The following is a 20,491-nucleotide window of genomic DNA, read 5'->3' on the forward strand; positions in this document are numbered from 1 at the left end:
TACACTTAGCGGACACACTAAAGGGGCCCTGCAACACTTTTTCAAGTAATCTTGTAATGACCTCGTGAAAAGAATCTACTGCTTTACATATCGACTGCCACAAAGATATTTGGCATCTGTCAACTACGAGCGGAGTTACAGGGATCTATCGCACGCTTGAAGAGCTTTCTTGTTCCGTAGAAGTGAGCGCACTGACATCTAAGGAAGAGGACGGCAAGAATACGGGAAGATGCGTCCACTCGTCAGCGTGGTTCATGACCTTTAGCATTTTCGTTTCATATTTCCGCACGCGCAGCTGACTTTCAGCTTGATAGTGAGCACGTGGCGGTATCCCATGGCGGCTCCGGTAACTATGCAGTTCACGATGCTCAAATCACTTTACGGCTGTGGACATTGGGAATATAGTGCAGTAAATATGGGTATAGGGCATCACTTCTCAACACTGTCGGATTTCGAGAACTGACTGCCGATTAACGGACACCGGATCCTTAAACTGCTCGGGTCGCACGTTTTCAGGAGTCTCGACTATCGATCAGCAGCATTTTCCGACTATTCTGAAGAAGTTTTGCAGAGTCACTTTCAAAAAAAAAACCCGGGTGGTCGAAATTTCCGAAGCCCTCCCCGTCGCCTTTTCTCATAATCATGTCGTGGTTTAAAGAAGGCAAATCCCTACAATTATATTATAAATTCTACTTATCCGCAATTACTCTAAGAGGACACTTGTAAAGCCACAAAGTAACACAGACCACTACTTACTCCAAAGATCGGACCCAAGAGACGCCTTTCCGGGGCTGCCACTCTACTAAGAACGGATTTGCAGTATTCCGTAAAGCTGACTTTTGTATCCAGTGTCCCTGGGCTTCAATTGTTGACTTATTTGCCCCCGTGTTTCCTGTCGCTAGGTTCCTAATTTTCTTAGCTTATAATGCGAATGCACCGAAGGAATGTTCATTCCGGTTTGAAGCTGACTAAACTCGTCCCAGGAGTAGGACGAATTTTTCGTCAGATTTCCTCCTGAAAAATGTGAAGAGATTTATTTGTAGTGTTGTTCTATACAAACACACTTTTGTCAACTTTCCATTTTATAACACACCCGCCACCTGGAGGATTTCCGCGGAACTGATTTACAATGTAAAAAAGATAAGACAATGAAATTTGCGCTTCTGCTTTATCTATATGCCACAACTTCCATCGTTACGTTATCTTCGAGTTTCTACTCACAATGGCTTAACTAACTTCCGATTTTGATTTCCTTCTTTTACATCGCCTCACTCAGTTCAAAAGATGGCACGGCAACTTCAAAAAGAATTTGAAAAAAAAAATGTTGTATTTTAATCGTTCCATCGCAATCTTTAATGCGGTTTGCGGCACTCCGTTGAAAGACATTATTTTTTTTTCAGCACATTCCCAAGAGATCAAGTCGCTCAGCCAGCAGCGCTCTAATTTTCTTTATTTATTTTATGCCCAGGTAAACGGATGTGTCCTGGCGAGATCCTGGCCTCTGTCGAGATATTCCTGTACATCACCTGTATTCTCCAGAAGTACCGAATCCTGCCCGAAGTTGGGAAGATCCATGATCTTGACTCTATTGATATTCCTCTCGTTGAACTTAACCACTACAAGTTGACATTTACGCCGCGGTAGGCATTTGCCGGCGCACAACTGAACAGATTGACGGTTTCCTTCGCCTCTCCTGTGTGTCCTGCCTCACAATATTTTCAGCCTTTTCTTTTGTAGTTACAAAGTTTCCCTAACACTTTTTGAAACATCCTTCACATCCTAATGTTTGTAAAGTACCTTGATAAAGCATAAAACTTGTTTGAACGCTGCGACCGGACTGCGGCGTGTCAAGCCGTGTACATAAACGTATCTTCCTAACAAAAAAAGGCGTGTGCCTAAAACACACGTGTTTATGGTGCAATCGCTCTACTGAAAACCGATGTATGCATCACCTTTAATGCTTCAACCTTAACAAACGTCAACAGATGAGGAGGTCATGGAAGGTATAGAGGACGTTCTTGTACTGTTCAAAGTGTATTTTAGTTGTGAATAATATGGTAAGAAACGTAAGTGCACAAAGATAAAACGCCACCGGTGGGGACTTAGCTCGCAACCTCTTAGTCACCACCGTTCTAACGTCGCTGACTAACACATTTAGGTTTGCGTGCCCACAAATACCCGCTAAGGTGGACGAATCGACCACCATAGGTCAATTGGTAGAGGCAGGTAATTGGAAGGTTACAGATTCAGTCCGTGCAGACGGAGAGTTGTCTTTCGCGCACTTTAGTTTATTACCAATTTCATCTCAACTACAATACCCTTTAAACACTACAAATATGGACCCTGTACGTTCCTCTACTTCAATATCTACTGATTTTCATTAAGGTTTTGTTAGTAACACTTTGATCACAACTAAGCTGGAATATTCACGTATTTATTGGGATCCGTATGCTAAAACGAATACCAATAGAGTGCAGCGAAAGCAAGTCAAGTTTACATTTAACGAATTCTCAAAACCGAATCAACCCACAGAAGTAACGAAAGCTAGCCATATTGAACCATATTGACTCTTTTCCTGTAATATTATTTTGGTGTTTTGTGTGTATTTTTTTTCAGGCGTGTTCAATCTATGTACCACTTTCATTGCCATCCCTGCTTAGACTACGTATTCAAGGCATTCAATAAACACAATTAAAAAATAAAACCTATGGAACGAACCCTCAAAATGCCTCATCTCTCATTCTTTGTGGCGTCATTCATATTCGAGATTCGTCGTCGGTACTGTGGGCTCATAACGTGCGCGTTTCGAATAAAATGCGCGTCATGCAAGGAAAGCGAAAAAAAAATCACATATGCAAGTCTCTTGGTTATCTACGGTTCAAAAGACACAGAGGTAATAAAGGGCGCCTTATTTCACAAGGGTTGAGTCTGGTTTACCACCCTGCGTTTGGGAAAAAAAGAGAGAAATCTTAGCAGGATGAAAAGGGAAGTTCAGTGGTGATAATGATGAGGGTTATTCTCATGTGCAAATCGCGAGTATGGACGCAATCGCAAGTAACGAAAAATAAAACAATTACTCTCGAAGGGTTATACCCATAAACAGTTCGCTACGCCAGCTTAACATGCTCCCAACATGCTCTTCATAGCCGACTATATGCGCAAAGATTGGCGCCGCACACAGCCATGCATGCATACGGCTCTCTAAACGGACTGGTTTTGTTAGGCTGTAGTTTTGTTGCAAAGTATGCAATTTTAATGCGGTCTGCGGCAGAACATTCAGGAAGGATGAAATTTTTATGCCCCGTCCCGTTTTTTGAGCTATATATACAATGCTTAAAAGAAACAAATGAGAAAAACATTCAGCAGATCCCACGTACCTTCGAAATCGATGTTTTGAGAAGCATGCCGATGCAAGATGAACGTGTTTGAATATTTTTATTGAGCGAGTTGTTATAGAAAGTGACGCCCAATACATGAACCTAAAGACATTGCGAATCAGCTTAACAACTACTTCCAGTCAGTTTTCACACACACTGCTTCACAAGAGCCACTGGCGGCCTATCCTGTTGAGCAGCCTACGGAAAAATTATTTAAAAGTGAAGAAGGAATATTAAATTTACTGAATAACCTTGACCTAAGAAAGTCCACTGGTCCCGACTCTATCTGTAATGCATTCTTGAAAGGATATGCTGCCTGGATTTCAAAATATTTACTTATAATATTTAAAATGTCTTTGGATACCTCGAGTATTCCTGATGACTGGCGCAGGGTAAAAATAAATCCATTAGTAAAATCTGTCTATAAATTTGAACCAAGCAACTACAGACCTGTATCATTAACAAGCACATGTTGTTAGGTGATGGAACACATAATTTTTAAATCTATTATCAGTTATCTAGAAAGGAATAACCTTATTTATAACCAACAGCATGGATTCAGATCTGGGTTGTCAACACTAACACAGCTGGCCGAAATAACTAATGACCTCGCCAACGCTGTTAATACCAAAAGTCAGGTTGATGTCATATTTTTAGACTTTTCAAAGGCGTTTGACGTGGTCCCACATGAATATTTAATCACAAAACTACAGGCTTTTGGTATTGATGACACCTTAATCTCGTGGATTTCCAGCTTCTTAATGAACAGAACACAACGTGTAGCCGTAAACACGGATATGTCCAATAGCCTCCATGTGTACTCGGGAGTACCGCAGGGTTCAGTCCTTGCGCCTCTACTATTTCTTATTTATATTGTAGCAATGCTGAGGCCGACAGGTTAAAAAACAAGCGTCTTTATTAGGGCGAACTTGTGCCCACGATTCTAAAGACTATGGTCGTCAAGTCCGAGTAGCCGAGTGGCACAGATCCAACTATCTTCCTCTTCCTCGTTGTTGGAGCGCACGAACGCGTGGCGCATGCCAGCCGAGCCGGGTCTTGCTGGTGCTGATACCACGATGATTGTGGCGGGCTACTTGAACGTGGCGAACCTGTCGCAGCATTACCCCCCTCATCAGACGCATCGTCTCGATGCTTAAGACAGTGAAAAGATACATGCGCACTCTCACTCGTTTTTCGACGATCTGTCGTGATAGGGCTTCATGCTGACTGCGTGTACCACTTCCGTGGGATTGCGGCGTCTTGAACTCACGTGTCCAGCGGATCTGACTTCATAAGTGACGTTGCTGATACGGTTGAATACTTCATAAGGGCCGAAGTATCGGCAAAGAAGCTTTTCAGAGAGTCCGCGGCGGCGCACTGGTATCCATATCCACACTTTGTCACCGGGATGATAAAGTGCGTCACTGCGTCACTTGTTGTACCGACTAGAATCGACGTGCTGTTGGTGGCGTATTCGGTATCTTGCCATTTGCCGTGCTTCTTCGGCTCTTTGCAAGAAGTCATCTAAGTCAGGTAAATAGCTGCTTTTGTCATGTAGTGGTAACATGGCATCCAGCGGGGTGGTCACTCTTCGGCCGATTACTAGTTCGAAAGGGGCAACGTGGGTTGTTTATTGAACGGCTGTATTATATGCGAATGTTACGTAGGGTAATATTTCATCCCACTGTTTATGTTCAACATCGACATACATTGATAGCATGTCGGTCAGAGTTCTGTTGAGGCGTTCGGTTAAGCCATTTGACTGATGGTGATACGCCGTTGTTCTTCTGTGATCGGCATTTGTCATGCGCATCAGGCATTGCATTAGGTCTGCAGTAAATGCGGTGCCCCGATCCGTAATAACGACGATGGGCGCACCATGTCTGAGCACTATGTTGTTCACAAAGAACTTGGAGACTTCGGCAGCTGTCGCACTGTATAGAGAGTCAGTTTCAGCATAACGGGTGAGATAGTCTGTGGCTACGACTATCCATTTCTTGCCTGCACACGATGTCGGCAAAGGTCCTAGGAAGTCCATGCCGACTTGTTGGAATGGGGCACCTGGAGGCTCTATTGGCTGGAGAAGGCCAGCTGGTTTTACGGGTGGAGTTTTGTGCCGTTCACGTTGACGACAAGTTTTCACGTAGCGCTGCACTGATGCGAGCAACTTAGGCCAATAGTATTTCAGGCGAATCCTGGTGAATGTTCGGCTCACACCCATGTGTCCAGATGTTGGTTCGTCGTGGCATGCGTGCAGAATTTCCTCTCGCATGGCTGTGGGCACGACTAGTAAAAACGTTTCACCATTAGGTTCGAAGTTCCTCCTGTAAAGGACACTTCCTGGAAGGCAGAACGCGGAGAGCCCTCTAGAGAATACCGTATGCGAGGGACTTGAACGTCGAGACCCTGCAGGTGTTGTATAAGCGCCAGCAAATCCGGGTCATCTCGTTGTAGTTGAGCGATTTCGGATGCGTCGACAAAGCCTAGAAACGGGAAGTCTTCCTCTTCAGGTACACTTGGATTGACGGGAGAGCGTGACAGGCAGTCGGCATCGCTGTGTTTCCTTCCAGATTTGTACACGACCGTAATATCATACTCCTGCAGCCAGAGGCTCCATCTTGCTAGTCGACCTGACAGGTCCTTGAGATTTGCCAGCCAGCATAGAGCATGGTGGTCACTGACAGCTCTGAACGGTCTACCATAAAGGTAGGGTCGAAACTTGTTTATGGCCCAGATGACTGCGAGGCACTCTTTTTCAGTTGCAGAGTAGTTTGCTTCAGCTTTTGATAGTTTGCGGCTGGCATAGGCTAACACTTTCTCTTGACCATTTTGCCACTGGACAAGGATGGCGCCGAGCGTGACATTGCTGGCATCGGTATGGACTTCAGTGTCGGCTGTCTCATCAAAATGGGCAAGTATTGGTGAACCCTGTAGTCGTTTTCTTAATTCGTCAAAATCTTTCTGTTGTTCGCTTTCCCATGTGAAGGGCACGTCGTCTTTTGTCAGTTTTGTAAGAGGTTCTGCAATCTTTGAGAAGTTTTCCACAAATCGCCTATAGTAGGCACATAAACCCAAAAATCGACGCACTGACTTTTTGTCTCTGGGTGTAGGGAACCTCTGAACAGCGGCTGTCTTTTCGGGATCAGGACGAACACCATCGGAACTAATGACATGTCCAAGGAATCGCAGCTCTTCGAAGCCGAAGTGGCATTTTTCGGGTTTTATTGTCAATTTTGCTGACCGGATGGCTTCCAATACTTTGCGTAGTCGCTCTAGATGTCTGTCAAACGTTGCAGAGAATACCACCACGTCATCTAAATACACTAGGCATGACTGCCATTTCAATCCGGCGAGGACAGTGTCCATCATTCGCTGGAACGTCGCTGGTGCGGAACAGAGGCCGAATGGAAGCGCTTTAAATTCGTAGAGGCCATCTGGTGTTACGAATGCCGTTTTTTCACGGTCCCGCTCGTCGACCTCTATTTTCCAATATCCGCTTTTCAGATCTAAGGCGGAGAAAAACTTTGCGGATCGCAACCGATTTAGTGTATCGTCGATACGTGGCAAGGGGTAGACATATCGTTTAGTTACACTGTTCAGTTTTCTGTAGTCGACACAGAATCTAAGTGTGTTGTCTTTCTTCTTAACGAGCACTACGGGGGACGCCCATGGACTATTCGAAGGCTGGATGACATCATCCGAAAGCATCTCCTCCACTTGCTTCTTGATAATTTCCCGTTCTTTCTGTGACACCCGATATGGATGCTGGCATATGGGCCTCGTGTCGTCTTGCGTTATAATTCTGTGTTTCGTGATTGACGTGCACTGGACCTTCGAGGCACTTGAAAAGCAATCAGAGAATTCTTTTACCAAGGCGTAAATCTGTTTCTTTTGACTGTCCGGAAGGCTCTGATTGACGGTCACGGATGTGTCGATGTTGCAGGCTGGTCGAGTGGTTGATGTCGTTAAGCTGCATAGTTCAGTCGACATACAGAAGTCGTGTAAATAGGCAATAGCCGTGCCTTGAGCGATGCGTTGAAGCTCATTGGAGAAATTTGTGAGTAGGACATCTGCACGGCCATTCGTCAAGTGAACAAGACCCCTAGCTACGCAGACACCTTTGTTCAAAAACAGCCCTACATTTGTATCCGCTATGCCTTCACGGTTGTACAATGCATCATTTTCTACGAGCACCATTACACTGCAGTGTGGCGGCACAGTTACGTCATCATGAACAACGCGTAGAGCAGTTAGGCGTCGTTCCTCAGATTCCTCCAAAGGTATAGCTCGTTCAGTCGAAAACGTCACGGTGGACCTACGCAGGTTATTTACGGCGCCATTAGCTCGCAAAAAATCCATTCCTATAATGAGTTCCCTTGAACATTCTGGCAGCACAATGAAATCGGCCACGTAAATAAAGCCCCGTATTTCAAGTCTTGCAGTGCATCTGCCAAGGGGCGTAATAATGTGACCGCCTGCCGTGCGTATCTGCGATCCACTCCACTGTGTCACAACTTTGTTTAGCTTTTTCACCATCTTGTGACTTATCACTGAATAATGAGTACCGGTGTCGACTAAGGCATTCAGCTCCCATCCTTCCATTCTCAACCGCAAATCTGAAGTAATGTTTTCGTTGCTGCACCCATCTACCGGAAATACACCGTCATCACCCTCAAACCAAATTGGAGGATCTTCGTAACTGACGTTATCAGCGGCCTCACCTCCACAGGTCGCTTGCTTCAGTTTTCCGGGTGTGGACTTGGAGAGTGATGACCAGGCTGCCTTAAAGGTGCACGTGGGCTGGATGACCGGTAGCGCATAGGCGATGGTGACCGTGACCGGTGTTGGCGTAGAGGTGGCGAGTTCTGGCGCGTGGACAAGTACTCCTCAATCTCCGCTGGTCGTTCGCCGTATCGGGGGCACGGTGCATACGACGGGAAGCCTCTTAATCCAGCCTGTCGGTAAGGACAGAATCTGTACAGATGACCCGCTTCCCAACAATGAAAACACAGAGGCCTGCGCTCGTGATCACGCCAGACGTCACTGTTCCTGGGTCTACGCTCCACATAGTGATGTGTGCTACGTGCTCGACAGGTTCGCCACGTTCGCCACGAATGCTGCGACAGGTTCGCCACGTTCAAGTAGCCCGCCACAATCATCGTGGCACCAGCACCAGCAAGACCCGGCTCGGCTGGCATGCGCCACGCGTTCGTGCGCTCCAACAACGAGGAAGAGGAAGATAGTTGGATCTGTGCCACTCGGCTACTCGAACTTGACGACCATAGTCTTTAGAATCGTGGGCACAAGTTCGCCCTAATACAGACGCTTGTTTTTTTTAACCTGTCGGCCTCAGCATCGCTAAATTTCTGGCGGAAGTGCTGGGTTATGAATCGAAGCCCCGCGAGTTCAAGACAGTGTAGCCCCGACGACCAGCGTATCAACCCCGTGGAAGTGACTCCTGTACACCAGAGGGCAAGTCGCCGTCTTCAAGGTGACTCACCTGAGTTCAGTCCTCTTCACTTCACACCAAGGGAAATTCAAACGATGGATGCCACCACTATGACTAGCCAGGTAACACCGGCACAGGTGTTCATTAGCCAACCGCACCAGCCGCCAGTATTCCACGGCGACTCGTACGAGGATGTTGAAGATTGGTTGGACCTGTTCGAGAGAGTAGCGAGCTTGAATGGATGGGACGAAAGAGAGAAGCTATGTCGCGTATACTTCGCCCTGAAAGACTTCGCAAAGACATGGTTTGAGAACCATGAAACCTCGTTGTCTACCTGGGAGGTATTTCGACGACAAGCGGTGGCTACGTTCGCGAACATAGACCGGAAAGAAAAGGCGGAGGCAGCTCTTCAATCGAGGAACCAGCTCACGAACGAGAGTGCTGCTATGTACATTGAGGACATGGTCCGTCTGCTCAAGCGTGCGGATTACAACATTGCTGAGGATAAGAAGGTGCGCCATCTAATGCGCGGAGTGAAGCAAGAGCTGTTCGCCGTTCTCGTCCGCAACCCTCCGAGCACAGTTGCTGAGTTTTACTCGGAAGCGACGGCCATCGAAAAAACACTGGAACAGCGGGCTCGGCAGTACAACCGGAATCTTAACTGCGCATCTGCACAGGTATTCTCCGGAGGCGTGCGAAACGACGTTGAAGCCCTGCGAGAGCTAATTAGATCAGTTATCAGAGAAGAACTGAGCATACTGCAAATGCCCCAAACTCCAACTGCACTACCTGTTACGGACGTTGTTCGTGACGAACTGAGGCAGGTGATACGAGAGCCAGAGCGTGAGCTGCAGCCGGTTCGACCTATCCGAACATACTCTGAGGTTGTCAGACAACCCACGGTACACAGCAATGCAGCAGTTGCGATGGCGACTCCTCTCCCACCTGCGGCACGCAGCAATATCAATGATATCCAATTTCGTCTCCAGTCACCAATCCAGATGCGGCTTTTCGCAGATGATTGTGTCGTGTATACTGTTGTAAGACATTCAGAGGACCAAATCGGCTTGAATAACTCTCTAAAAAATATTTGCGCTTGGTGACAGAAATGGAGCATGAAACTGAACGCATCTAAAACCGAATGTCTCACATTCACTAATAAGAAGAATCCGCTTAATTTTTCGTACACTTTAGAAAATATTGAACTCCCTAAAAGTGATCAGGTGAAATACCTTGAAGTCACGCTTTCAGCAAACTTCAGCTGGGAACCTCATATCGACACCGTCTGCTAAAAAGCGGTAGGGAAGCTATCCTTTTTTAGAAGAAGGTTGCGAAATGCTCCAGCCCAAGACAAATTAAATGCATACAAGACTCTTATTCGCCCTGCCTTAGAATATGCAGACATAATATGGAGTCCCCACCAACAATACCTAATAGACAAAATTGAATGCATTCAGAAATTTGCTGCACGGTTCATCTACTCTAATTATTCGCGGCATTCAAGCGTCACTGACCTAATTAATAGAGCGAATATTCAGCCACTTTCCAAACGAAGAATAATTTCTAGGTTAATGTTCCTATACTTACTCTATCCCGGTCATTTTAAGATACCGCGCAATCTGTACTTACAGGACCCATTTAAACACTCACTCAGGACAAACCATAATAAGGTCATCTTTCAACCTGCTAGCCGTGTCAATACACATAAGTATTCTTTATTCCCAATGGCCATTAGTTTTTGGAATAGGCTGTCAGTCAATGCTGTGAATTGTTCTACGCTGGAATCGTTTCTCAACTGTCTAGAAGAAATTGATTTTTCTAAAAATGTATACATGTGAATCATGAAGTATCCTATGTGTATCAATGCTTTCTTTCTTTTCTTTTTGTGGAGCGTTATTATGTCTCATGTTACCTCTATGTATCCACTCCTGCATGGGCCCGATTAGGGCCTGCAGTATGTACACATAAAATACATAAATAAATAAAATGTACAAATCCACGCACACAAATACGTTAAACGGCCGCAGGTGTTTTATATTTGCATTTGTTTGCAGTTGCGTAACGATGCCTACAGCAGCATGGATATTAGAGACACCAGAAGCGGTAAGCTGATATGAAGCGCGGGTGTTTATGCCGGGGCTCACGAGGATGGGAGCCCTCAACACTGCTACACAAATGAACCTCAGTGGATGACACCTAAGTACAATTGACACTAACCCGGCATTATGGCTGTATCATAGGAGTACATATTTAATGTTTATAAGATTTGCTAGCCAGTACTAAAACGAAAATTGGGGTATCACGAACATCAGGGTCAATTTGCAGACTATTCCCAAGACCTGGCATGGCTCCGTGGTAGAATACTTGATTGCCACGCAGAATGCTATGGTTCAATTCTTGCTGGGACACAGATTTATTTTTTGTATTCGTCTGGTCAATGCTGCTTACGTAAGCTTTTTCTTAACACTCAAGCGTTAAAATTACCCATGTGTGTTCTCGCCGCTCCTGGGTACATATAAAATTTCTATCACCTGCGACACATACCCGCATATCAGTGGCACATGCCCGCCCCGGGTATGTGCCCCTATATTTCGGGAAAGTGTTTGACGACGTACGCGACGAAACTTACATTATTCGACTCATGACCAGCGCGTGGTATTCGTCAAACCATCTTACCCTACCGTACTAATTCTGGTGTGCCCCCAAGTTAACGGGGTAATCATGAAAGCACCCAGACGTAGGCGGCTAGATAGATAGATAGATAGATAGATAGATAGATAGATAGATAGATAGATAGATAGATAGATAGATAGATAGATAGATAGATAGATAGATAGATAGATAGATAGATAGATAGATAGATAGATACCAAACGGGCTTGCAGTACGGAAAGAAATGCTTCGCATTTAATAATAACCACTGCGAAACGCTATCCCAGGAAAGGTATGCCTTACTCAATAAAAACTCTCTTAAGAAGTAATTACCATGAGGCACAACAAACGCCTCTACTAAAGGTTTGTAGACATTATAGAGCTTACATTGGTTTATATTTACTGACTCTGCAGCAGGAGGTGAAGATGCATACTTTCCTAGCAAAGGTATAATCGAACTCACCTCTCGATGTCGGCCTCAACACTCCACAATATATCGGCAGTGATGTCCGAAATTTCTCAGGAAATGTTGGCCTTCAATTCGTGAAATGTCTGTGCTTTACAGTTATAGACATAACCCGTCACAAAAGTTCATAAGAAAAAATCCAGGGAGGAGATATCTGGTGGCGCTTTTTGTCGGAGGTCTGTTGTATGGGATTTCGAGGAATATTGCGATTTTCGTTAGTCTCTATTTTTTTTTTTACAGCATTGCGCATCGAAAAATCTTAGAGACATTAAACTTTCGTTATTCCCTAATTCGTTGCCGTAAATCTCACTGCAGTTGGGTGCTTTCACAGAAAACTACAGCTCAATCACACATGTCAGCTAGAAAAAAAAATTACTCCGTGGAATGCTGCCGACGCGCACGTACGATATAGGTGCAATCTATGAGCATAAAGTGGCGAGTAGCCCAGAATCGGCTTGCACAGATTGTCACTGGGGACACGAAAGCACGTCCTGCATGGAGACGTGGACATAACACACCCACGTATACTTTATTTCTGCCCGTTATTCAATCGCATAAGCTCGCAGTGATCAGGAGGATATTACAGGAGCACCTCTGGAGTTCCCAATTGCTGTAAGAGCCAGTACCCCTTGCACAACCTCACAAACTTTCTAATACCAGTAACCCTACTTTTTTCCCGTTTCCAAGCGCAAAGAGAAAAAAAAAACAGAAAACTGCTCGTGCAACTGTTCCTTCAGCTATCGGGAGCCTGGCCGCTTGATCCAGGATGCTCGGTTACGTTGAGCCATGCCGCCTCCCCAAATCACTGAAATTGAGACGTTAGCAGAAAGAGATCTCGTTTTCCGCTTTTCAGCAAAACACTCCTATTTTACGATCACCTATCGGGTTGCAGTCAATATTACCCCCACTTCGCCAAAAGGTGTATGGGGCATCGTATGACGTGAATGTCGGTAAAGCTAGCAATATGTGAGGCTTCGTTTGATATCACATCTGCGTTCCACAGTTTTTTTTTTTTTGTTTTCATACCTCCCAGCATGTGCAGCAGCCGGAATACTAAAGACAGAAAGCTAGAAATATCGGAAGGGAATGATCGAGCTCCTATCCAAGAATCCACGTCACCCTCGAACAGAAATTGTGGATGCGTTCTCTTCGCGCACTCCGCAAAACTAAGAGGCCTGCACGACTGCCGGCCATCATGTACGCTCTCTACACAAAACTCAGTCGACAGCGGCCTCGTTTAGTAGTTATTGAAAATGGTAACACTCTCCGCAGTAGTGGAGAATTTTCATTCTCCACTGACCGCAAACCTATAGAATTAGCTGTCAACAGACGGGGCTTCATAATTCAAAGTGTAGTACAAGCAAGTATTTCCAACCTATCTCTCTTCTTTGATGGTAACGTCAAAGGTTCTAACTGCTGAATTTAAAACAGCACTCTGAACTAAATTTCAACAGTTTATGTGTTATAAGATTTCTCTGCCTAACCAGTAAGTGGAGCAAAAGGAAATAAATGCAGGAAAGTCAGCAAGAGGCGTTTTCGTTTTCCTATCCTACGCAGGAAGGGGATCAAGGGATGCAAACATGGGGAGAAGTGTCAATAAATTATTCACGCGAGCTCAAAGAAGCCCTGCAACATTTTTTTTCAACTATTCGTTGAATGGCTTCAATATTAAGTTTGTTGGCTCACGAATCAACAAACAAACTAGTATGAGCGGAGGTACATATTTGCCGCACGCTGTAATAGCTTTCTCTCTTGTCCCGAAGAGCGCGCTGGAAGCTAAGCAGGCAGGGTTGGCACAAGGAAAGAAGTCAAGTGACGCGTACTTCATGACTTTGAGTTTTGTTTGTTTGTTTGTTTGTTTGTTTGTTTGTCTGTTTGTTTGTTTGTTTGTTTGTTTGTTTTATGCAATGTCTTGCTTACTTTGAGTGTGAGCGTGAGCGTTCGCGGGCGCAAGGCGGCCTCCTGCGGCGGCCGCGATAACTACGCAGCTCACGGTGCTCAACAAAGCCATGACCGTTCACTTTTGCTTTGTAGGGCTTAGGGTTCATGCCATCGTTTATCAAGAGAAGAGCGAGCGATTTCCAGCTGACTTTGAGAATTAATTTTTAATTCCAGGCCACGTGTCACGCTGTAGTGTTTGGCTTGCGTGCTCTCAAGATCCTAGGTAATAAAGACCTCCCCCCACGTGAAGCCGTCCTGTGGCACAAGCTTCAGACGGGTGTCTTTTCCAACCCCTGGCTTTATAGCAAGGTATACACACGACATGGGCGTACCCACAGTACGCTGACGCTTAACACACACAAGATACGTGGGAGTCCCTTCTGCGTACATCAACGCTGGGTATTCTCACGCGCAATGGAGGCCACGGTGTCTTAAGGGATCTCCGCTGACCTACTCTAAGCAGCGTAACCAACCTCTGAGTCGGTCTCCTCTATTGAGAGAAATATAAAGTTTTCATCATCCTCACCTCAAAATCCTCGTCTTCTTATCAGCAGAGGCTCCTGTCTCCACTGAAAAAATGTTGCGAGGTCTCTCTAAACTACACTGCTTCGTTCAACGTGCGTTCACATCTTTACAATTGTATAGCACGCCCGCAGGATTTTATGCATATCACGTTTCACTGTAGAACAATTTTGAAAACATATGCAACATCAATATGGCAGAAAGTACCGGCAAGAGCGCTGCAACTGTCGAAACAGGTGCATTGTGCCTTCGGGAATAAGAAACTGTGTCCGAGGGGCATTTCCATGAAATATTACAAGCTCACCAGTGTTGACCAAGCATGCACATCAGGATGTACGAATGCACTTCGATCTTTTAAAGATGTTGCATTCTGAAAAGATGTACGGGTAATGTTTCGTAGGAGACCTTCTTTTTTTCCATTTAGTAAGTAGGGAAACAGGTTTGCAAATGTAAATCAACCGCGAATCCTGTTTCTTTAGTGTTAGTGTACTGAAGCCATCTGTTTCTTGACTAAGTTTCTTGCGATCATTTTAGCAAGTGCGCCTAATTACTGCTGCAAAGCGTGTATATTTGTTGTTGAATTTGTTTTTCTATGACACGTTAGGTGGTCTTAGGTACCACAGATAAACAAAAACATTGCCCAAGTAGGCCGCCGTGCTCGCGAAGCAGTAGTGTGGCAAAAAAAATACACTTAGCGACCATACTTGAAATAAACTAAGTGCTTCAAGTACAAACTAAAGCACATAAAGCACGAAAAGAACGCACATTGCAAAAAACCAACTGCTAAGTGATGTGTAGCAAAGTTATGTAACGGTTATGTCCAACAAAAAAACCGAGCCCTTGAATAATTATTTTCCTTTCGATCAAAATAAATGCACGAGATACCACTCGAAAAACATTTGTATTGGTCCAAGAAAAACATTTGCTTCGGTGTCCTACGTTTCTCCTTTCCAAGTCCCAGAATTTACGGGTTCAAGACTAAGGTGTAGTTTTTCAGAAGGTTACGAAGTGGTTTTTGGCGAATAGAAAGCAAAGAATGTTGAGAACAAGCACAGAGACCTGGAAAGGAAGAGAAAGAACTATAGATAAAAAGAAAGGTGATAGAAAGAAAGAAAGTGTGAGTCATGAGTCTAGGGTAACAAACAAACAAACGAAAGGTGACAACGAGAGACAACATTTTACCCCTCCGCCTCCCAAAACATAGAGCACACATAGCCTTGTATAGTGAAGTGAAACGTATCAAAGGGTTGAAAAAAGAGAGAGCAGATGATAAAAGTCAAGCAAAGCCGGCTAGGCACCCACCAGCTCTTCTGTGGCCCATCGTAGCGTGACATAGCACAAACTGCGCCATTCTTTTATTCACATATCAAAGGGCCCGTGATTTCTATCCTTTTAAGTCTATAGTAACTTTTGGCCCAGCTTTCTCAATGAAAAAACCCCAGACCTGTGTGGTAGGCGTAGCACAGTCACAGCGAAAGCTAGAAGTGCGGCCTTTCAGAGCCTTTTCAAAACACTCATTGGGTAACGCCTGCAAGAACACTTGCTTGGTACCCACTAGGTCATTAATAATTAGATTTTGCGTAATAGGCCGACATTCGCTATGCTATTTTTCGTCATTCTTCTGAGAAGCGTGGTATCCGTTGGACACTCGCAAGGAATTTTCTGCCCATTGTCCATGCAGTGGCTGACGACGATGAGGAATTATGGCTGTAGTGGGTATGGGCCACAGTTAATAGGGAAACAAGAAGAAGCTTTTGTAATGGGTTGGAGCATTGGACGGCCCACTCGTTATGCTAACCGCATTGTGCGACGACTGGTTGTTCTTTCGCTGTTGTAAAACGCTTTATAAGTCGTATTAACGCGATTGCTTTCCCGACATCAAGCCTGCCTAAGGCACGTTTGACAACAAGTTACAGACACCGGCGGCGGCGGCGGCCGCGGCGGACAACATGCAACTGAGCGTGACCCTAAAAGTGATCTTATAACAGCTTTCGCTGTGAAATGACTGACACATGAGTGGCTTAATTACTTAGGTAGCTGGCTCTGCTAGCAGAGCATGAAATCCAAATAAAGAATCGCCTTATACTCTCGCACTTATCCGCTTATGACACACTTTGTTACTATGATAGTAGAAACTTGTTTAATCCAAATTAAGAGTGCTAATCAACACCTTCCTTTGTGATCAACACTATACAGTTGCCCTGGAGTGACCCCTTTGCACATGCCGTTGTACGAATGTTCACAATATAAAAGGGTAATTGTCCCGTTAGAATCGGCGTCACTGGAAGGAAATGTGACAGTAAGTCGCGAACACATTTAGGGTTCGCTTGATGACGGGAAATCCGCTAACATTTTACGATTCATAAACAGCTGCCGTTACAGGCTGCCTCGAAGTGAACTCCATACGCGTTCTTTTTCCAACATCAACCGGAAACGTGGTTGTAGAGGTTGGCAAACGAACGGACGATAAAGCGGCAACGTACGAAAACCACTTTTTTTTTTCGCAAAGACATACCGTTTCTGTGCGAACAGTCTCTTTCGACTTCGACAGACGGGCCACACAAGTCAACGCACAAACGAAGTGGTAAGCATAGTACTTTTCCTACCTGCACTGTTTGAATAAGAGCTTGACATGGATTAACCACCACCGATGTTCAGCTTGATGGTCACGTGTCCATACGACAAAATATTTAAATTGTATAGAGGCACTTATAGACCGTAATACCCCTATGCTATCCCCATTCTGGAGCACCCCATTTCCTCCATCTCTGGTACTGTTCGTAAAAAAAGAAGTACAGCTAGGCCTGACGCTAACAGTGCTAAAAGCAAATGTGGCTTATCAGTGGCAAAGCTCACTCACTAAATCGAGTGTTTGCGTGGCGTGTTTGGCCTCACAATAGCCTTCACACTGCCCGGAAACTGTACGTTAACAAACCTTTAACTTACGTTTACGGCATTACTGTAAATATAGGCACGGCACAGAGGTTACAACATTTTTCCAGTTCATTCGCCAGCACTCCACGGAACGTTACAAGCTTCCCAATAATGCGTATACACAAGCAACCAATATCGGCCTGAGTGAAGGGACAAAGTAGTGACCATAGAGTTTCCGAAAATTAACTAGAGGGCACTCGGGCACTGCGATCGTTCAGCGACCATGGGAATGATGGGTAGTACACACATTTGCCTAGTCTTCGCACTTGCGGGCAGCAAATCATACTTGCGGCTTCTATTATTGCTGGTTACGGTTTTGTTTTGAAAGAAAGAACAAACCCTTTTGAACTTAGTAACTTGATTCGAAATGGTAAGCCTAAAAGAATAAGGTTGTCAAGCGCAAACGGTGAACATTTGGTAACTTATGTTTTCGTGAAAAAAACAGCTCCAAGCCACGCGAACACTCACGGAGCCAGAAGCAGGCCAGAATTACGAAAATTAGACAAATGTGTGTACTACCCATCATTCCCATGCTCACTGAAGCGCCATGTGTTGCAGCTCCCATAGACACTAGCGCCAGAGTTCCTTCTAGTGTATATTAAGATACTCTATGGTAGCGACTCAATTTACTGTAATCTATACCTTTTTTTTCTATCGTATACCGCTCACTATCGGTCAATCGTAAACGGTCAGCACGGGTACGACGTCCGACAGAACGCGAACACTGGAGTGCGCTCTTTTAAATCCTACTTCTAAAATCGTTATCTATGCATTCCAACGACGCTCCGTGTAAGTTCTGTCATATTCAGAGCTTATTACACGCCTTTATGCTCATGCCCTGCATAGAAAGGAATAGTTTGCAGCTACATTGGTCCTTGATATTATAATTTTGAGAGTACATCATTCAATTGTTAGGCCTGCGAAGAACATGGTCCACATTGATAAAGACAGAACGGTGGCACGCGAGAACGACCATATATATATATATATATATATATATATATATATATATATATATATATATATATATATATATATATATATATATATATATATATATATATATATACCGATTGGCAGCATTTTCTGACCATGCCCAGAAGGTGTTGCAGCGCTCCTTTAATTGTACACACTGAATTAAATTGAATCAATATTTATTCATTAAAAAGATTAGAAGAAAACTACAATTGGAATATCACGTAAAATTCACATTTACTTTTGTGGACTTCTATAGCTGTTCAGAATTAAGCAATGGGAATGCAATAAAAAAATTCTGTAGACGAAGATATTGTGGGCATATGCGGCTGCATACAACGTGCACACCTGGAATAAATGCGCCACTGCACAAAATGCAAAATGAATGGTAACCTATTTAAAATTTGCAGACACTGCGCAATCAGAAAGAAAACTCAAGAACGACGAAAAGAGCGCAGATTACTACGCTCTTTTCTCTGTTCCTGCTCCTTCTTCCTGCTAACGCAGCACCTGTAAAGTTCAAGTAGAAACTTACACGTCTGCCAGATAGTCTTGGTACAGTAACTTCATCAGGCAGTATTCTTGTGAATGCTAACCGGGAAAGAAGAAACAAACGTTGATCTCCTTTTTCAGAATAGCGGATGAGTGGTGCCTCGCCTGCGGGAACAACTGATTCCCAAGCCAGGTAGCTATATCTAAGCGGCAATCTGCCGGGACAATGATCATGGATTGGTTGCCCATCATGGGCAGCTTGCTAGTGGCACCAGTTTTATACCTGCTACTACAACGATGGCTACGCAAAAAGCGCTTGCCGCCAGGAACGCGCCTTCCTCCTGGTCCGAAAGGCATTCCCTTTTTGGGGCACTTGCAGTTTGCATCCAAGGACTTCCACTGCAACCAAGCCATGAAGTGGGCAAAGCAGTACGGCCCGGTCTACAGGTGAGCAGTTCATTTTCCGGCTGACTGTTTACCCAGACCACCTGCGCAGACCCGCGTTCGCATGAATAATGCAGCGTACGGCGTAATCCATGAGCCTGTGCGTGCGCCGGTTTCATACAAGGTAAATGGGCATGCTAGCTGGCGATATCGCTCAACTTTGCAACGATACACTACCGTGGTCGCAAAACAATATGCAAAACCCTTGATATATTGACGTATGCTACCTTCTCAGTGCTTTTTGTTGCCGTATAAATGCCTGCGTCAACTGGTTTCGTCATGCAAACGAAATTGCAAATACAGGTTTAATCATCGAAAACAAGTGTCAAGGCCGGATGAACGTCGCTATTCAATCTACGCATACGCCAGTAAACGTCCTTTCGGGCACATTTACCGGCATGTACCCAATGGTGTACGGCGCTATTCGCGACATTCGCGACGCAAGTGCCCTCTGTTCAAGTGCCTCCAATGTAAATATAGTCCTCGTTCGAGAGTTCGACTAAATACCGTCTGGACGGGTAAAGCTATGCGCCTTCATTGTAAATATAGTCGTCAGTCTAAAGCTCGACGAAATGTCATCTGGTCGGGTAAGGCTATCGTTAATAAGCGGGTCCTTGAGCATTGTCCGAACAAAAAATAACGTGACGTTTCGGAATTTTCGCGGATCTTTTGTTCGTAGTAAAATGCTGGCTAAGCAGGTGGTTTCAAGTATATAGCGTTAAGATCATGACGAATAGTTGAGAAGTACACGTGGTTTCATGTACCAGATGATTCATTAATTGTGCAGCTTGTTCGTTGAACTATTAGTGGTTCGAGATCAGGCCTCCTTGTGAAGTTCTCCGTGGCCATTATGCGCTCGTTGACCCAGTTTATCTCGTGGCACGTCTTCCAGGCATGCTCGGTGAGTGCATTTCTCCCTGTGTGGCCTTTGGCGACGTCATTCGTGTGTGGTTTCAGATGCTTGAAGAAATTTTCTCTTTAACCATTGTATACCGATTCACACTCGGCGCATGGTGTCTTGTAGACCCCACCAGGGAAACGTTGGCGTCCCTCGTAGTACGTAACCACCAGGGGCACATACCCGAAATAGCGGTCCTTACGATTTTGACCTCCCAGTTGGTCCCGGTGAGAGATTTCTTCTGTGCGTTGTTGAACAATAAAAGATAGTGCTCAACGCACATGTTAATGTCTGCTAAGGGGGAATGAGAGACAGGAGCATTCGGCCTTTAGGTAACGCGCA

General features: G+C 44.9%; 2 protein-coding genes across 2 annotated transcripts in view; one reads left to right on the forward strand and one right to left on the reverse strand.

Moving 5' to 3' along the window:
* LOC142777466 (uncharacterized) overlaps positions 1-20,491 on the reverse strand; it is a 191,448-nt gene that overhangs the window by 63,031 nt on the left and 107,926 nt on the right. The window lies entirely within an intron of this gene.
* The window catches only part of LOC119185459 (uncharacterized), an 80,258-nt gene that overhangs the window by 32,017 nt on the left and 27,750 nt on the right, over positions 1-20,491 (forward strand). The window contains exons 9-10 of the mRNA XM_075882759.1: positions 1,469-1,640; positions 18,997-19,254. Of these exons, the coding sequence (XP_075738874.1) occupies positions 1,469-1,640; positions 18,997-19,254 (430 nt within the window). The remainder of the gene's footprint in view (positions 1-1,468; positions 1,641-18,996; positions 19,255-20,491) is intronic.

The sequence above is a fragment of the Rhipicephalus microplus genome, chromosome 2 (genome assembly GCF_043290135.1).
Source record: "Rhipicephalus microplus isolate Deutch F79 chromosome 2, USDA_Rmic, whole genome shotgun sequence".
In the NCBI taxonomy this organism is placed as follows: domain Eukaryota; kingdom Metazoa; phylum Arthropoda; class Arachnida; order Ixodida; family Ixodidae; genus Rhipicephalus; species Rhipicephalus microplus.